Source organism: Nilaparvata lugens, chromosome 14 (assembly GCF_014356525.2).
Source record: "Nilaparvata lugens isolate BPH chromosome 14, ASM1435652v1, whole genome shotgun sequence".
NCBI lineage: Eukaryota > Metazoa > Arthropoda > Insecta > Hemiptera > Delphacidae > Nilaparvata > Nilaparvata lugens.
Window position 1 is genome coordinate 4,244,529 of NC_052517.1, and position 16,480 is coordinate 4,261,008.

The 16,480-nt window shown below is 34.3% G+C and overlaps 1 protein-coding gene across 3 annotated transcripts; it reads right to left on the reverse strand.

Annotated features, from left to right (window-relative positions):
* Nucleotides 1-1,283: 1,283 nt before the first annotated feature.
* LOC120354162 lies at nt 1,284-14,755 on the reverse strand. 3 transcript variants are annotated; one of them, XM_039440558.1, is made up of 5 exons: nt 14,607-14,755; nt 9,652-10,185; nt 7,425-7,747; nt 5,619-5,788; nt 1,284-1,630 (listed from the first exon to the last, which is right to left on the reverse strand). In XM_039440558.1, exons 2-5 carry the CDS (start codon nt 10,172-10,174, stop codon nt 1,474-1,476), a joined length of 1,173 nt encoding a protein of 390 aa, XP_039296492.1. In that variant the 5' UTR covers nt 10,175-10,185; nt 14,607-14,755; the 3' UTR covers nt 1,284-1,473. The 3 variants fall into 3 exon arrangements, with proteins under 3 accessions (XP_039296492.1, XP_039296491.1, XP_039296490.1); XM_039440557.1 differs by having other exon boundaries at nt 7,425-7,753; XM_039440556.1 differs by having other exon boundaries at nt 7,425-7,753; nt 14,602-14,737.
* Nucleotides 14,756-16,480: the final 1,725 nt, after the last annotated feature.

The window sequence follows — 16,480 nt, forward strand, 5'->3', positions numbered from 1 at the left end:
CGATATATCTCATTCTTGTTTAGAATAATCAAGTATATTTTATTTGTCAAGGAAATGTATTTTTTTAATGATTTAATAATAAATTTCTATGATTAAGATTAAATATTTTTGTTAATTATATTTCTACTTTGTTGAAAACGATCTGGCAACGTTGCAGAGATAGAAGGGATAGTGCTATCTGCTTTGTTAAATGATAGACAAGGATAGCAACACCAATGTTAATTAATGCTGTGCAAAGGCAAAAAATAAACTTTCTACTGGTGATATTTTTCAAAGCTTTTCGGTTTGTATATCATCAAGCTATCAAAATGAGAAAGTTTTCTCAGAAAAACATTTTTTTTCGATCATTACATATTGAGATATGAGCGCCTAAAGTTTAAAATTTTGGGACAGAACATTTCAAATTCGATAAGAGACAAATCTATGAGATTCAGAGGATAGATTCTTCATGGTATTGTTGATCTAGTAAAATAAAAATTTTCTGAAAATATCAATTTTTAAGATAGTTATTCAATTTACTAAAAATAACCAAAAATAACTTTCAGTTGAGTTATTTTTGGTAAATTGAATAACTTTTTCAAAAATTGATATTTTCATAATTTTTTGTTTTACTAGATCAACAATACCATGAAGAATCCATCCTCTAAATCTCATGGATTTATCTCTAGCCTAATATGAAATGTTCTGTCCCAAAAATTTAAACTTTAGGCGCTCATATCTCAAAAAGTAATGATCGAAAAAAAATGTTTTCCTGAGAAAACTTTTCATTTTGATAGCTTGATGATATTATACAAATCGAAAAACTTTCTAAAATATCACCAGTAGAAAGTTTATTTTCAGCCTTTGCACAGCCTTAATTAACATTGGTGTTGCTATCCTTGTCTATCATTTAACAAAGCAGATAGCACTATCCTTTCTATCTCTGCAACGTTGCCAGATCGTTTTTAACAACATGGAATTAATCATTACGATCGGAAAAAAATGTTTTCCTGAGAAAACTTTTCATTTTGATAGCTTGATGACAAATCGAAAAACTTTCTATCACGAGTAGAAAGTTTTTTTTAGCCTTTGCACAGACTTGAATATTGCCATTATAACGTGGACCTCCTAGTTGATGGAAATTAACAATATTACTCTAATAACTTGACCACTGCAAGAAATTACTATTGAAAATTTACAAAATTAGAATAATTGAATCACAAATACTTCTAAACTTGTAAAACAAATTTAAACTGATAATAGACGTCTCTTTTCAGTATCTCTCCATTTAATAAACAATAGCATACTAATTACATTCCACATTTATTCACATTTCATAAAACACAAATAAAATATAATGATCAGAAAAGGGTTTTATGATCAAATTTCTTTTTTTTTATATTTGTCAATTTCATTTTCAAATAATATAAAATCATGTTTACATATTATTTTGAATTCAAGGCATTTTTATCTATGTAATCTTCAATTATTCCTTTAAAATTTTTCTAAATTTTCAACATTTTCCCCTTGAAATCGCTTGCAATGGTATTGTTCACATTGACCCAACAGCTTTCCGTGTTGACTGGCCTTGTATATCATGCCTCTTATATGGTCAGGAATCAAATCACTTGCCATGATCTCGGAAAGAGTCCTGAAAAATGAAATCATATTAATTAGTTTAAATCATTCCAAAATTATTGGTATTATTTATTATATCATCATGTCGTAAAACCAATGATTAACCTTCCGGCAGTCGCGCTGTTGTAAAAAGTACAACAGTGTCAGTTTTTTGCTGCACAAAACTATTAAATGGGGTGGTGTCAGTGAATGAGTCACCTATGCATTCCAAAACTTTAAACTTAAACTTAGTTTAAATCATTCCAAAATTATTGGTATTATTTATTATATCATCATGTCGTAAAACCAATGATTAACCTTCCGGCAGTCGCGCTGTTGTAAAAAGTACAACAGTGTCAGTTTTTTGCTGCACAAAACTATTGAATGGGGTGGTGTCAGTGAATGAGTCACCTATGCATTCCAAAACTTTAAACTTAAACTTAGTTTAAATCATTCCAAAATTATTGGTATTATTTATTATATCATTATTATTAGTCGTAAACCAATTATTAACCTTCCGGCAGTCGCACTGTTGTAAAAAGTACAACAGTGTCAGTTTTTTGCTGCACAAAACTATTGAATGGGGTGGTGTCAGTGAATGAGTCACCTATGCATTCCAAAACTTTCCCCCCATCACTCCACTGAGTTGCAGTATCAACCGAGCAATGGTTCAGTCTTTAGGTGCCATTTAGTCGCCACAGTGCATAAGATAGGGAAAGACTGTATACGGCGACTGTAAACGAACCAATAACACAGAATTGATGGCTTTGCGTGATGTACCTTATTAGGCTATGAAATGGTAATCATCCAGTTCATAGGCGTAAAATAATCCAAGAAGATGGAAAAAGTAATTATACAATTAACTAGTAGTTCTGTGAACTATAGACCTCACGCAGTATTCTCATCTACAAGTACCTGATTGAAACTATAGACCTTATGGAAATACAGCAATAGACTGGCTTCTCCACACATCTGTGTAATCACTTGTCAGCTGATTTATGATGAATAATTCTATAGTCTGATTTTTACTCTAATATTGGCGTGTGAAGGAGGCTCCTTTTTCCTTTTATATTATCCTTGAAATGCGAAATTTCCAAAAACCTTGTATATACGTCGACGTGCAATTAAAAAAGGAACATACCTGTCAAATTTCATGAAAATCTATTACCACGTTTTGCCGTGAATGCGCAACATATAAACATTTAAACATTAAGAGAAATGCCAAACCGGCGACTTGAATCTTAGACCTCACTTCGCTCGGTCAATTAATATGTTTTGACAGTAAACAGAGTACTTGGAAAATTGGATGTTGTACAAAATACAACACGCGACTGCTCGTGTGATTGAGTAGGGCGCGACTACCGGAAGGTTAAAATCACTTGCAATAATCTCAGAAAGGGTCCTGAAAAAATGAAATTAATTAGTTTAGATAATTCAAAAATTATTATTCTTATTAATTATTACTTAGCAGGTAACCCGTGCTCCACAATGGTCTAATTGAAAACTTGACAAACTGAAAACTTGACCTAATGAGACCTTGAAGAATTTGAAATAGGCCTATAACCATCCTCGGTAAATTAAGAATGTATTTATGCAAAATGTGAAGTTAATGAGTTGAGTAGTTGCGACGTGATGATGCGTCATTCGTGAATTTCCTATCCCCTACGTGTATAAGCCAATATTCTTTCCTTTATTATATTATAGATATCATTATTATCAGTCGTAAAACTCGAATAGTGAGGTCCACATTATAATGGTAGTATTTGATTAACATTTGTGTTGCTATCCTTGTCTATCATTCGACAAAGCAGATAGCTCTATCCTGTTTTGTATCAATTTATGGTGTTGTGTATCTAGTTGAGATGATACTGTATCATATTGTGTTGATACTGTATCATATTGTGAACATGTCGAACACTAATTGCTATAGTGAGGTCCACGTTATAATGGCAGTATTTGATCAACATTGGTGTTGCTATCCTTGTCTATCATTCCACAATGCAGATAGCTCTATCCTGTTCTGTATCAAATTATGGTGTTGTGTATCAAGTTGAGATGATACTGTATCATATTGTGTTGATACTGTATCATATTGTGAACATGTCGAACACTAATTGCTATAGTGAGGTCCACGTTATAATGGCAGTATTTGATCAACATTGGTGTTGCTATCCTTGTCTATCATTCCACAATGCAGATAGCTCTATCCTGTTTTGTATCAAATTAAGGTGTTGTGTATCAAGTTGAGATGATACTGTATCATATTGTGTTGATACTGTATCATATTGTGAACATGTCGAACACTAATTGCTATAGTGAGGTCCACGTTATAATGGCAGTATTTGATCAACATTGGTGTTGCTATCCTTGTCTATCATTCCACAATGCAGATAGCTCTATCCTGTTCTGTATCAAATTATGGTGTTGTGTATCAAGTTGAGATGATACTGTATCATATTGTGTTGATACTGTATCATATTGTGAACATGTCGAACACTAATTGCTATAGTGAGGTCCACGTTATAATGGCAGTATTTGATCAACATTGGTGTTGCTATCCTTGTCTATCATTCCACAATGCAGATAGCTCTATCCTGTTCTGTATCAAATTATGGTGTTGTGTATCAAGTTGAGATGATACTGTATCATATTGTGTTGATACTGTATCATATTGTGAACATGTCGAACACTAATTGCTATAGTGAGGTCCACGTTATAATGGCAGTATTTGATCAACATTGGTGTTGCTATCCTTGTCTATCATTCCACAAGGCAGAGATCTTTATTCTGTTTTGTATCAAATTAAGGTGTTGTGTATCAAGTTGAGATGATACTGTATCATATAGTGTTGATACTGTATCATGTAGTCGGTATGTCTAACACTAATATTGCTATAGTGAGGTCCACGTTATAATGGCAGTATTTGATTAACATTAGTGTTGCTATCCTTGTCTATCATTCCACAAAGCAGTAATCTTTATACTGTTTTGTAGCAAATTATGGGGTTGTGTATCAAGTTGAGGTGATACTGAATCATATTGTCGACCACTGATTTCAAAAGTGAAGTCCACGTTATAATGGTAGTATTTGATTAACATTAGTGTTGCTATCCTTGTCTATCACACCACAAAGCAGTTATCTTTATACTGTTTTGTAGCAAATTATGGTGTTGTGTATCAACTTGAGGTGATACTGTATCATATTGTCGACCACTGATTGCAAAAGTGAGGTCCACGTTATAATGGCAGTATTTGATTAACATTAGTGTTGCTATCCTTGTCTATCATTCCACAAAGCAGTGATCTTTATACTGTTTTGTAGCAAATTATGGTGTTGTGTATCAAGTTGAGGTGATACTGTATCATATTGTCGACCACTGATTGCAAAAGTGAGGTCCACGTTATAATGGCAGTATTTGATTAACATTGGTGTTGCTATCCTTGTCTATCATTCAACAAAGCAGATAGTGCGTGCTATCCTTTACTAGCTCCGCAACGTTGCCAGATAGTTTTTGAAAAATGTAGAAATATTATTAATTAAAAATACATTTAATTTTACTAATGTAAATTTATTGTTTAAAAATATATATTATTGATGAATGAAATATGATTTATTATTCTAAACAAAAATGTACGGTTAATATTACAGGCAGTGGTGAGAGATAGGAGATCAGCATTGCTGATTCTCTGCCTTGCCACTGTCTTCTATAGAGGATAGCTGATACCGGTATATCTGATGTAATATCAACTGATCATTCTTGTTTAGAATAATCAATTATATTTATTCCCCAAGAAAATATATTTTCAATGATTCATTAATAAATTTCCGTAATTGAGATTAGGTATTTTGTTAATTAATTACATTTCTACATTGTTGAAAATCCATCCGGTAACGTTGCGGAGCTAGAAAAGGATAGAGCTATCTGTTTTGTGGAATGATAGACAAGGATAGCAACACCAATGTTAATCAAATACTGCCATTATAACGTGGACCTCACTATATGATAGATGGATGTAGTTTACCTTCTGACAACGTTGCGTTGACTCTGGAACAGTTTGGAATTTTCACTCCACAATTCACAGGCCAATCTGAGAACGCAGCCATCTTGAATTGAGTTAAGAAGTCCTGAACACCGCATGTAGTTTTCGACCAGACTGCGTTCTTGGGAGAGGAGGTAGCTGGATTTGGGAACCTGTGAAAAAAATTAGTCAATATAATTATTCTAATAGTTTCTTAATAGAGCTACTTGTTTGAATGTTCAATTATAGAAATTCACTAAAAAACTTTTTTTCATCCACTATTAACTATTTAATTTCCTTGCCCTATTACCATAGGTAAGGAAAGTATTGCTTTCCAAAAAAAAATTGAGGTACCCCAATTTCTAAATTTCTATACGTTTTCAAGGTCCCCTGAGTCCAAAAAAGTGTGTGTGTGTGTGTTTGTGTATGTGCGTCTGTGTACACGATATCTCATCTCCCAATTAACGGAATGACTTGAAATTTGGAACTTAAGGTCCTTACGATATAAGTATCCGACACGAACAATTTCGATCTGATGCAATTCAAAATGGCGGCTAAAATGGCGAAAATGTTGTCAAAAACAGGGTTTTTTGCAATTTTCTTGAAAACGGCTCCAACGATTTTGATCAAATTCATACCTAAAATAGTCATCGATAAGCTCTATTAACTGCCACAAGTCCCATATCTGTAAAAATTTCAGGAGCTCCGCCCCATCAATGCAGATAGATTCCCAATTATCAGGCTTCAGATACAATTGAAACGAAAAAAATCAAGTGGAGTAGATTGAGCATGAAAATCTCTACAATTAATGTTCAGTAACACTTAACATTGTTCACCTAACATTGAAAATAAGCTCGAAATTCGAGAAAATGTGATTATTCAATTGCAAATTATTGTTGATTCTATTAAATCATTCACTATGAAGAGATAGCAGACCTCATGTGTGTCTCCAGCGTTATTGCCCTGTCACCAGCTGGCTCAAATCTTTGAATAGTAGACTTGAGATGCGCGGGAACACTAGCGTCAGGTGATCAATTTTCATAACGGCAAGGAAAGTTGTGTGAGTGCGCCACACCAGATTTTTATTATAAATATCGGGCACCGAGATTCGCTCGTTATTTGTTTATTGATAGACAGAACTCAATTCTTTAAAATGATTGGGAAAGGACTAACAGGCATAGCCCAAAACTGTTCTTCCCCGAATTTTGATTTATACATTAAATATTCTTAAAAGTAGATTATGTATGTTCCATACACTTGAATTCAGGTCAAATTTTCAGTCCAAATATTTGAAAACATAAAAGTTCTAATTTATATTTTTTACATACCAAATTGAATAACAAAATAACACTCAATAATCACTTAGAACTGTAAAATAATGATTAACTTTGAATATTTTGAATATTATGATATATACCATCTCATGTCAACAAATCAGATTATTTTGATTGACTCAATTAAAATTTCTAGATTTCTCGCGAGATACAGTAAGCTGGTTGAATGATTACACAGCTGATCTCCCACCCAGGCACACTCATCTTCTGTTATCGACAGACGACGAAATTATCATCTGTTTTTCCAAGGATGAATTATCCTTTTCATGTCCTTCAGCCTGTTTTCCCAAGGATGAGACCTAGTGAAATCGAATTTTTATATCATAGACCTACTATGTTCCAAATTTCGTGAGAATCGTTAGAGCCGTTTTCGAGATCCATTGGACATAAATAATAACCATAAATAAATATATATACAGAAATGGCTCGCTTAATATAATAGGATTATAAATGATAAAAGTAAAAAAAAACTTACCTGCGACAATAACCCTGTTATAACAGACAAGTCGAGAGCAGGGTGGGCGGTATGTCTCCTCCTTCTCCTCCTCTTGCCAGCCCCCACCACTCCCAACTGTAGCAGCACCGGATTGGCTACCAGGGAGGCGACCACGCCCAGTAAGGCCACGCCCACTAGAGGGCCCAGGGCGGCCTTCACTGCTATATCATAAGGCAGGCCGCTATGATGGTGTGGACTGGGATGATGGTGTACCGGTCGGGGGTATTCATGGTGGGGGGAATCATGATGGTGCTGGGGAAAGTTGAGTGGATGATGTCGGTCATCTTGGATGTAGTGGTCTTCTGAAACTTTCAGAAAATAGCTTAAGAAAATTATACGAAAAATTTAATTGACCGAACGAAGTGAGGTCTTAGATTCAAGTCGACGGTTTGGCATTTCTCTTATTGTTTAAATGTTTATATGTTGCGCATTTACGGCGAAACGCGGTAATAGATTTTCATGAAATTTGACAGGTATGTTCCTTTTTTAATTGCGCGTCGACGTATATACAAGGTTTTTGGAAATTTGCATTTCAAGGATAATATAAAAGGAAAAAGGAGCCTCCTTCATACGCCAATATTAGAGTAAAAATCAGACTATAGAATTATTCATCATGAATCAGCTGACAAGTGATTACACAGATGTGTGGAGAAGCCAGTCTATTGCTGTATTTCTATAAGGTCTACAGTTTCAATCAGGTACTTGTGGATGAGAATACTGCGAGAGGTCTACTGTTCACAGAACTACTAGTATGTTCAATGGGTAATATTGGTATAGTGATGTCCATAACGTGGGACTCCATAACTGTCTATCAGAGTGAATAATTCTGTCCTGTCGTGTCGGCGAGATATCGGTGTGTGAACGGCCATCTTGGATGTAGTAGTCTTCTGAAAATTTAAAAGATTTGTCTCAGGCTGGGCGTACACCGGATAGTCAAGACAAGACTAGTCACGTTTAGTCACAATACTTTACATTGCTGCTTAGGGTGGGCACACACCAGCTAGTCAAGACAATACATGATCAGACACATTTAGTCACAATACTTCATGTAGTTGCTTGAGACGCAACACACACTGATTAGTCATTGCCATTAGACATGTCTTCATAAGCAACTATGTGAAGTATTGTGACTAAACGTGTCTGATCATGTCTTGTCTTAACTAACTGGTGTGTGCCTAGCCTTATGGAGTCATGTCTAATGACTTTGGTCACAATACTTCACATCATAGCTGCTTATGAAGCAACACACACTGATTAGTCATTGCAATTAGACATGTCTTCATAAGCAACTATGTGGAGTATTGTGACTAAACGTGTCTGATCATGTCTTGTCTTAACTAACTGGTGTGTGCCTAGCCTTATGGAGTCATGTCTAATGACTTTGGTCACAATACTTCACATTGCTGCTTATGACGCAACACACGCCGATTAGTCATTGCAATTAGACATGTCTTCATAAGCAGCTATGTGAAGTATTGTGACTAAACGTGTCTGATCATGTCTCGTCTTGACTAACTGGTGTGTGCCTAGCCTTAAGGTGCGTTCAGACTTATGCGCCACGAACATTCGCATTTCACTTTTCATCAGCTGATTATATCTGTATTTGCACAGAAACAGTAAGGTGCAGATATAGTAAGTATAGCATCAGCTGATGAAAGGCAAAATGCGCATTGTAACGATGTATTGATGTTTTACTCATGGATTTCATGAAAAATGCAAATCTCCCAGATTTGGTTGATATTGGGGCTATGGATAGAGGTTGACCTAACCAGTGTCGTGCTATAATATATGAGACGTTTCACTACAATACAGGGTGAGTTATTCACTGAAATGAAATAAAAAAGGGACTAGTTGAATAAAAAAGACTAAGAAATTGTCAAAAAACCACAGATTTATTGATTCTTAGAAAGACCGGTTTCGGTTGTTACACCATTGTCAATCTTTCAGAGTTTGAAACCGGCAGAGATTTGAGACCGAAACCGGTCTTTCTAAGTATTAATAAATCTGTGGTTTTTGACAATTTCTTAGTCTTTTTCATTCAATATGAATAATTACCACAATATCAATTTCTCAACTACACAAAAAGTAGGTCTTTACTAGTAGTTCTTTGTAATTAAGTTAATCTTCCAAATAGCCCTATAAAAATACTGTATTATTGAATTTGTTTAATAATTCAATGAATAAATAGATTAAATTGGATAAATACCTTCATACTCAACATGATGTGGGCTATAATGATGATGATGATGATGATATGGATAAATTCCCTCACGCTTTACAGACTCAGATCTTTCAAGAAGAAAATCAACTTCTGTGACATTGTTCTTCAAATATTTTCCTTCTTCCCGTCTTCCTCCTCTTCTTCCTCCCACTCCTCCTTCTTCTACTTCTTTTCTTTCTTCTTCTCCTCTTTCTCTTCCTTTTTCTTCTTCTCCATAAGTTGTCCCATTTTGAAAATCGTTCTCCTTTTTATCAACTGTTATTTTAGACCCATTTTCAGCATTATAAGTTGTCACATCTACTCTGTCTAATGTTTTGTTGACAACATAATTTTCTATGTTGGCAACATTGTTTACAACGTTACTCCCCATGTTGGCAACATTGTTTGCAACGTTGCCACTTCTGTTAACGACTGCTAGGCCGGTTGGTATCAAACTGATTATTAAAACTGCTAGACACAGAATTTGGAAGCTATTTCTTGGATCACCCTCGTAGCTGGGCGATGCCATTGTGTAAACCCCTGAAAAAATTGAACCATATTATTTAAGGGTGTGTGAAATACAATACGGTTACAACATAGATAAGGAGATATCCCATGGTATAGACTGTCGCTTGTGTTCCGAATTTCTTCTCCGATTACTGTCGACTACTGTCTATTATTAGTGTGTTGTTGGGAGTGTAAGAGTGTAAGAAGGGCACAGTATGAGAGACTACCAGCGTCACATAGCTTCACCAAAAACAACTACTAGGACTATCGGCTTCAGTTAACACTCACATTTGCAACATAGACACCCTATACACTGTCTATTATTAGTGTGTTGTTGGGAGTGTAAGAGTGTAAGAAGGGCACAGTATGAGAGACTACCAGCGTCACATAGTTTCACCAAAAACAACTACTAGGACTATCGGCTTCAGTTAACACTCACTTTTACAAACAACATAAACGCCCTATATACTATGGGATATCTTCTATGTTTTCTTGGTTATAAAATGAGATATTTGGTGTATGATAAATTATTGTACAAAGATTATTATTTATTACATCTTGTATTATTTATGGTATGATCAATCAATACTACGGTATTATCAAAATTATTTTGAAAGGAACATTAGAATTGAATTAAATTTCCCTATTGAATTAAGAATTGAACTTTGGTGGAAAATTACTGAGATATTGCAATTATATTCAAATGCTAATGAATTACAGCATTTAATTTAATAATAGGTTTAATGATAATTAAACTTTGCATTTTAATATGGTATTTAGAAATAAGAATACATTCTAAGGGTTCCAAACTGAACTTTCAAATTTTATTTCGTTTCATTTCATTTATTATTACTTTCCTTGCACTATTACCATAGGTAAGGAAAGTATTGCTTTCCGAAAAAAACTAAGGTAATCCAATTTGTAAATTTCTATACGTTTCAAGGTCCCCTGAGTCCAAAGGTTTTTGGGTATTGGTCTGTATGTGTGTGTGTGTATGAGTGTATGTGCGTCTGTGTACACGATATCTCATCTCCCAATTAACAGAATGACTTGAAATTTGGAACTTAAGGTCCTTCCACTATAAGGATCCGACACGAACGATTTCGATCAAATGCCGCAAATGGCGAAAATGTTGTCAAAAACAGGGTTTTTCGCGATTTTCTCGAAAACGGCTCCAACGATTTTGATCAAATTCATACCTAAAAAAGTCATTGATAAGCTCTATCAACTGCCACAAGTCCTATATCTGTAAAAATTTCAGGAGCTCCGCCCCATCTATGCAAAGTTTGATTTTAGATTCCCAATTATCAGGCTTCAGATACAATTTAAACAAAGAATTTCGAGTGGAAAAGATTGAGCATGAGAATCTCTACAATTAATGTTCAATAACATTTTCACCTAAAATTGAAAATAAGCTCAAAATTAAAAGAAAATGAGATTATTTCAATTGATAACTGTTGACAACTGTTGATTCTATTTAATCATTCACTACGAAGAGATAGCAAACCTCATGTGTCTCCATCGTTATTGTCCTGTCACCAGCTGGCTCAAATCTTTGATTAGTAGTAGACTTGAGATGCGCGTGAACACTAGCGTCTGGTGATCAATTTTCTTAACGGCAAGGAAAGTTGTGTGAGTGATATAACTTGTGATAATATCAGTTTGTAGTTTTAAAAAAGCATATTATAATACAGGGGTGCACACAGCATGTTTTGATGTCACAAGTTGCGACATGAGGCTGAATTTTGGGGGGGATTTTTGGAAAAAAACTAGGAAAAATGGGGGGAATTTTGAGAATTTTGGGGGGAATTTTGCGACATGGACCATTGGGGGATGGGCACCCCTGTTATAATATAATCATAATAATGCATTATTCATTCGAGTTTCAAGTATTATTTCAACACTGCATTTTTTTCTCCATGGGAGATTTTAACACTGGATTTAATAAGTTTCATGTTAGTCCATTAAAATAGGTGCCTACTATCATAGAGAAACAATAGCGTAAGTAGATATCCCATGGTATAGGGAATTTATGTCGCAACTTTTACTGTTATCTCAAGCCGATTACTGTCGATTATTGTAAATTTTTTACTGTTTTGTTGGGGTGATAGTGTATGAACAGCACAATTTTAGAGACTACCAGCGTCACACAGCTGCATAGGAAAGAACTACGTGAACTATCGGCTTGGGATAACAGTAAAAGTTGCGACATAAACGCCCTATACCATGGGATATCTACTTACGCTATTGTTTCTCTATGCTACTGTTCAATACTAACAACTCAAAAACCATGTACTCTAAATTTGGAAGTGTAGTTAATCTTGTAAATACACGAATACATTCAAGCTGCGTTTACACCGGAGTTAATAACACAAGTTTTTAACATTTTTGTTATCAACTGATGTTAATTCCAAAGTTAATAACATCATGTTGATTTGCGTTTACACCGGAGTTGATAACATGAGTTATTAATAAAAACTTGTCAACTTGACTGAATCGACAAAAAATTCTCTTGAAAAAAAGTTGATAATTCGTGTTTTCAACAGAAAATTCCTTGTTATTAATAAGATTTATGTTATCCATCGAGAGTCGGTGACTTTTGTTAATAATAGGTTACTATCTTCCCCGCGACCCCCTCGCCCAGCAACCCTACCCTACAACTACAGCTGTATATATATATTTTTGTAGATACTCAAAAAACATACACAATTATAATAATAAAATATTATAACATCTAAAAATAATACAAGAAAATTACTATTAAATATATAAAATGATCCCAAAACTGCAGTATATTTTTTATGTCCATCTATGTATGTTTAAGGAGTAGCCTACAAGGTAAAACCTGTGCGTAGACCTAAGTTGCAGTAATATATTTATTCAATATAAACTAAGAAATTGAACCAAAATAAGAACAAAGATTAGTGGAATTTACACACAAATATAATTTTGTAGATTAGTAGATGATGAAATTAGATAAAAGTTAGTAGTAACACACAATAATTATTATTCTATGATAAGAAAACAAAACATAAAACAAGAAACAGTTGGTGCCTAGAAGAGTTTTTCTTCAGTTTCATTTGATCTTATCCATTCCTCAATCTCGCAATTTAGTTTTTTGCTCCGGCTTGTATTGGCAACAAAATGAGTAGGAACTTAATAACTAATAACTACAGCTGCAGACAAAACACGTGACAAAGTTATTAACTTTTGTTGATAACAAAACTAGCAGCCAAAAGAAAATGTTATTAACTTATGTTGAAAACTTTTGTTTTAAACTCTGGTGTAAACACGTTATAATTAATTTACATTAGATCAGATGAAGATCATTATTTTAATGATAACACACAATCATGTTTAATTTGAAGAAAATTTTTTGCTTTTTACTTTCCTTGCCCCTATTACCATAGGTAAGGAAAGTATTGCTTTCCGAGAAAAGTTAAGGTACCCCAATTTCTAAATTGCTATACGTTTCAAGGTCCCCTGAGTCCAAAAAAGTGGTTTTTGGGCATTGGTCTGTATGTGTGTGTGTGTGTGTGTGTGTGTGTGTGTGTGTGTGTATGAGTGTATGTGCGTCTGTGTACACGATATCTCATCTCCCAATTAACGGAATGACTTGAAATTTGGAACTTAAGGTCCTTACAATATAAGGATCCGACACGAACAATTTCGATCAAATGCAATTCAAGATGGCGGCTAAAATGGCGAAAATGTTGTCAAAAACAGGGTTTTTCGCAATTTTCTCAAAAACGGCTTCAACGATTTTGATTAAATTTATACCTGAAATAGTCATTGATAAGCTCTATCAACTGCCACAAGTCCCATATCTGTAAAAATTCCAGGAGCTCCGCCCCATCAATGCAGATAGATTACCAATTATCAGGCTTCAGATACAATTGAAACAAAAAAAATCAAGTGGAGTAGATTGAGCGTGAAAATCTCTGCAATTAATGTTCAGTAACATTTTCACCTAAATTTGAAAATAAGCTTTAAATTCGAGAAAATGTGATTATTCAATTGCAAATTATTGTTGATTCTATTAAATGATTCACTATGAAGAGATAGCAGACCTCGTGTGTCTCCAGCGTTATTGCCCTGTCACCAGCTGGCTCAAATCTTTGAATAGTAGACTTGAGATGCGCGGGAACACTAGCGTCAGGTGATCAATTCTCATAACGGCAAGAAAGTTGTGTGAGTGCGCCACACCAGATTTTTATTCCGCCTATTCTATCATATGAATAGTCTCGTTAAATGAAATCATATGGAAGTCAATTATACTGATAACAAGGAATTTTCTGTTAGAAACATGAGTTATTAACTTTTTTCAAGAGAAATTTTTGACGATTCAGTCAAGTTAATAACTTTTTTGTTAATAACTCGTGCTATTAACTCAGGTGTAAACGCAGCTTCAGCCTAATCAATACAATGTATGAATAAGTGTGTACATACTTTACCAATTTTGTTAACTAATAAGCAGACATCAACTCAAATCGCCCACTAGTTGCTAGTAAACCCAGAGGAAAATAATCTAGGTTAAACAGTATCTTTACTCTATGGTAAAACTGAAACTATTAATGAAATTAGTCTTACTTTTATACTGGACCGCCATCTTTAATTGGAAGCCCCTTCCTTAGTTCTGCTAGAGCATATTAGTATGTTATAAGTTACAGTGAGTTCACGTTAATCTGTCAGAGCATTTCTCATTAGAAGCTTGAATGCTTTCCATGCAAACACTGTGCTCACTCACATTGGGTTTCGAGTGAGAAGCTTATTGTAGTATTGTTACACTGTATGGTTGCATGATTTGGGTGGAAGAAGAAGAAGAAGAAGAATAAGAAGGGAGAGGAAGAAAGAGAGAAAGAAGAAGAAAGAGAAGAAGAAGAAGAAGAAGAAGAAGAGAAGAAGAAGAAGAGAAGAAGAAGAAGAAGAAGAAGAAGAAGAAGAAGAAGACGAAGAAGAAGAAGAAGAAGAAGAGAAAGACTAAGAAGAAGAATAAGGAGAAGTAGAAGAGGGAGAAAAAGAAGAAGAAAAATAAGATTGAGAAGATGATGAAGTAAAAGAAAGAAGTGGAGGAGGAGGAGTAAGAGGAGGAGAAAAAAAATAAGAAGAAGGAGGAGGAGGAGGAGGAGGAGGAGGAGGAGGAGGAGAAGAAAAAGGAAGAAAAGGAGGGAAAGGAGGTGAAGGAGAAGGAGAAGAAGAAGAGGTAGACGGAGAAGTAGAAGAAGACGGAGGAGAAAAAAACAAAGGAAGAGGTGAAGAGAAAGGAGACGGAGAAGAATAAGAAAAAGAGGAAGATGGAGAAGTAGAAGAAGATTGATTGAGTATCTACTTTATTTATGTAGATTACAATATATACTGGCTTATACACTTATATACAATAGCTTACAAGACAGCAAAATTATAGATGAATTTACATAATATAGACTCAGAAAATAATTATTGAACTGTATATGATATGAAAAAGCAATTTGTAATATAATAACTGTAGATAATAATCATATTGTTATGCATCTACATAAATTGGCGGAGCTTTGGACATATCAATGTCCATTCTTCGGAAACAATATTCAATATATCCTCCCCACTAACTCTCTACCAAAAAAGAAGACGGAGAAGGAGAAGGGAAAGAGGTAGTCGGAGAAGTAGAGGAAGACGGAGGAGAAAAAACATAAGAAGAGAAAAAAGAAGACGATGACGAAGAAGAAGAAAAAGAAGAAGAGAAAGGAGACTGAGAAGACGGTGAAAAAGAAGAAGAAAAGAACAAAAATTAGAAGGAGGATGGGGTTAAGAAGAAGAAGCGAGAAGAAGAAGAATAAGGAGGAGAAGGAGAAGAAGTTAATTATGTGAGTTGATTATAAGGATATGGTTGGAAAGAGGTAGAAATTTTCAATAAGATTTATATAAGCTAATTTGTTCCTTTATTTTGACGTTTTTTAACTTTTCATGAGTGTTCAAATTTAAAGAAAGTACATTCGTCCACTTCATAGCCAAATTTCATATAGTTTGAACGCCCATAAAAGTTTCAAAAACGTCAAACAATTAGTCAAATTAAAAGAATTTTAACTTTATTGGAAATTTCTTCCTCTTTCCAACCATATCCTTAGAATTGGATTTTCACTGATAGTTTTCTTGTCATTGACGTTTTTCAAAAATATCGAAAAATCTATCTAACTCGGAAACAAAGGTTTATATAAGAAAATTTTACTGGTCATTTTTTGTTGCAAATTTCATGTAGAATCTATTATCTAAGTTACAGCTCTCGTGAGAGAGAGAGAGATACTAAAGTATCACGATGTGTTTCTGATTGTAACTGAGCGAAAAAGTAAGA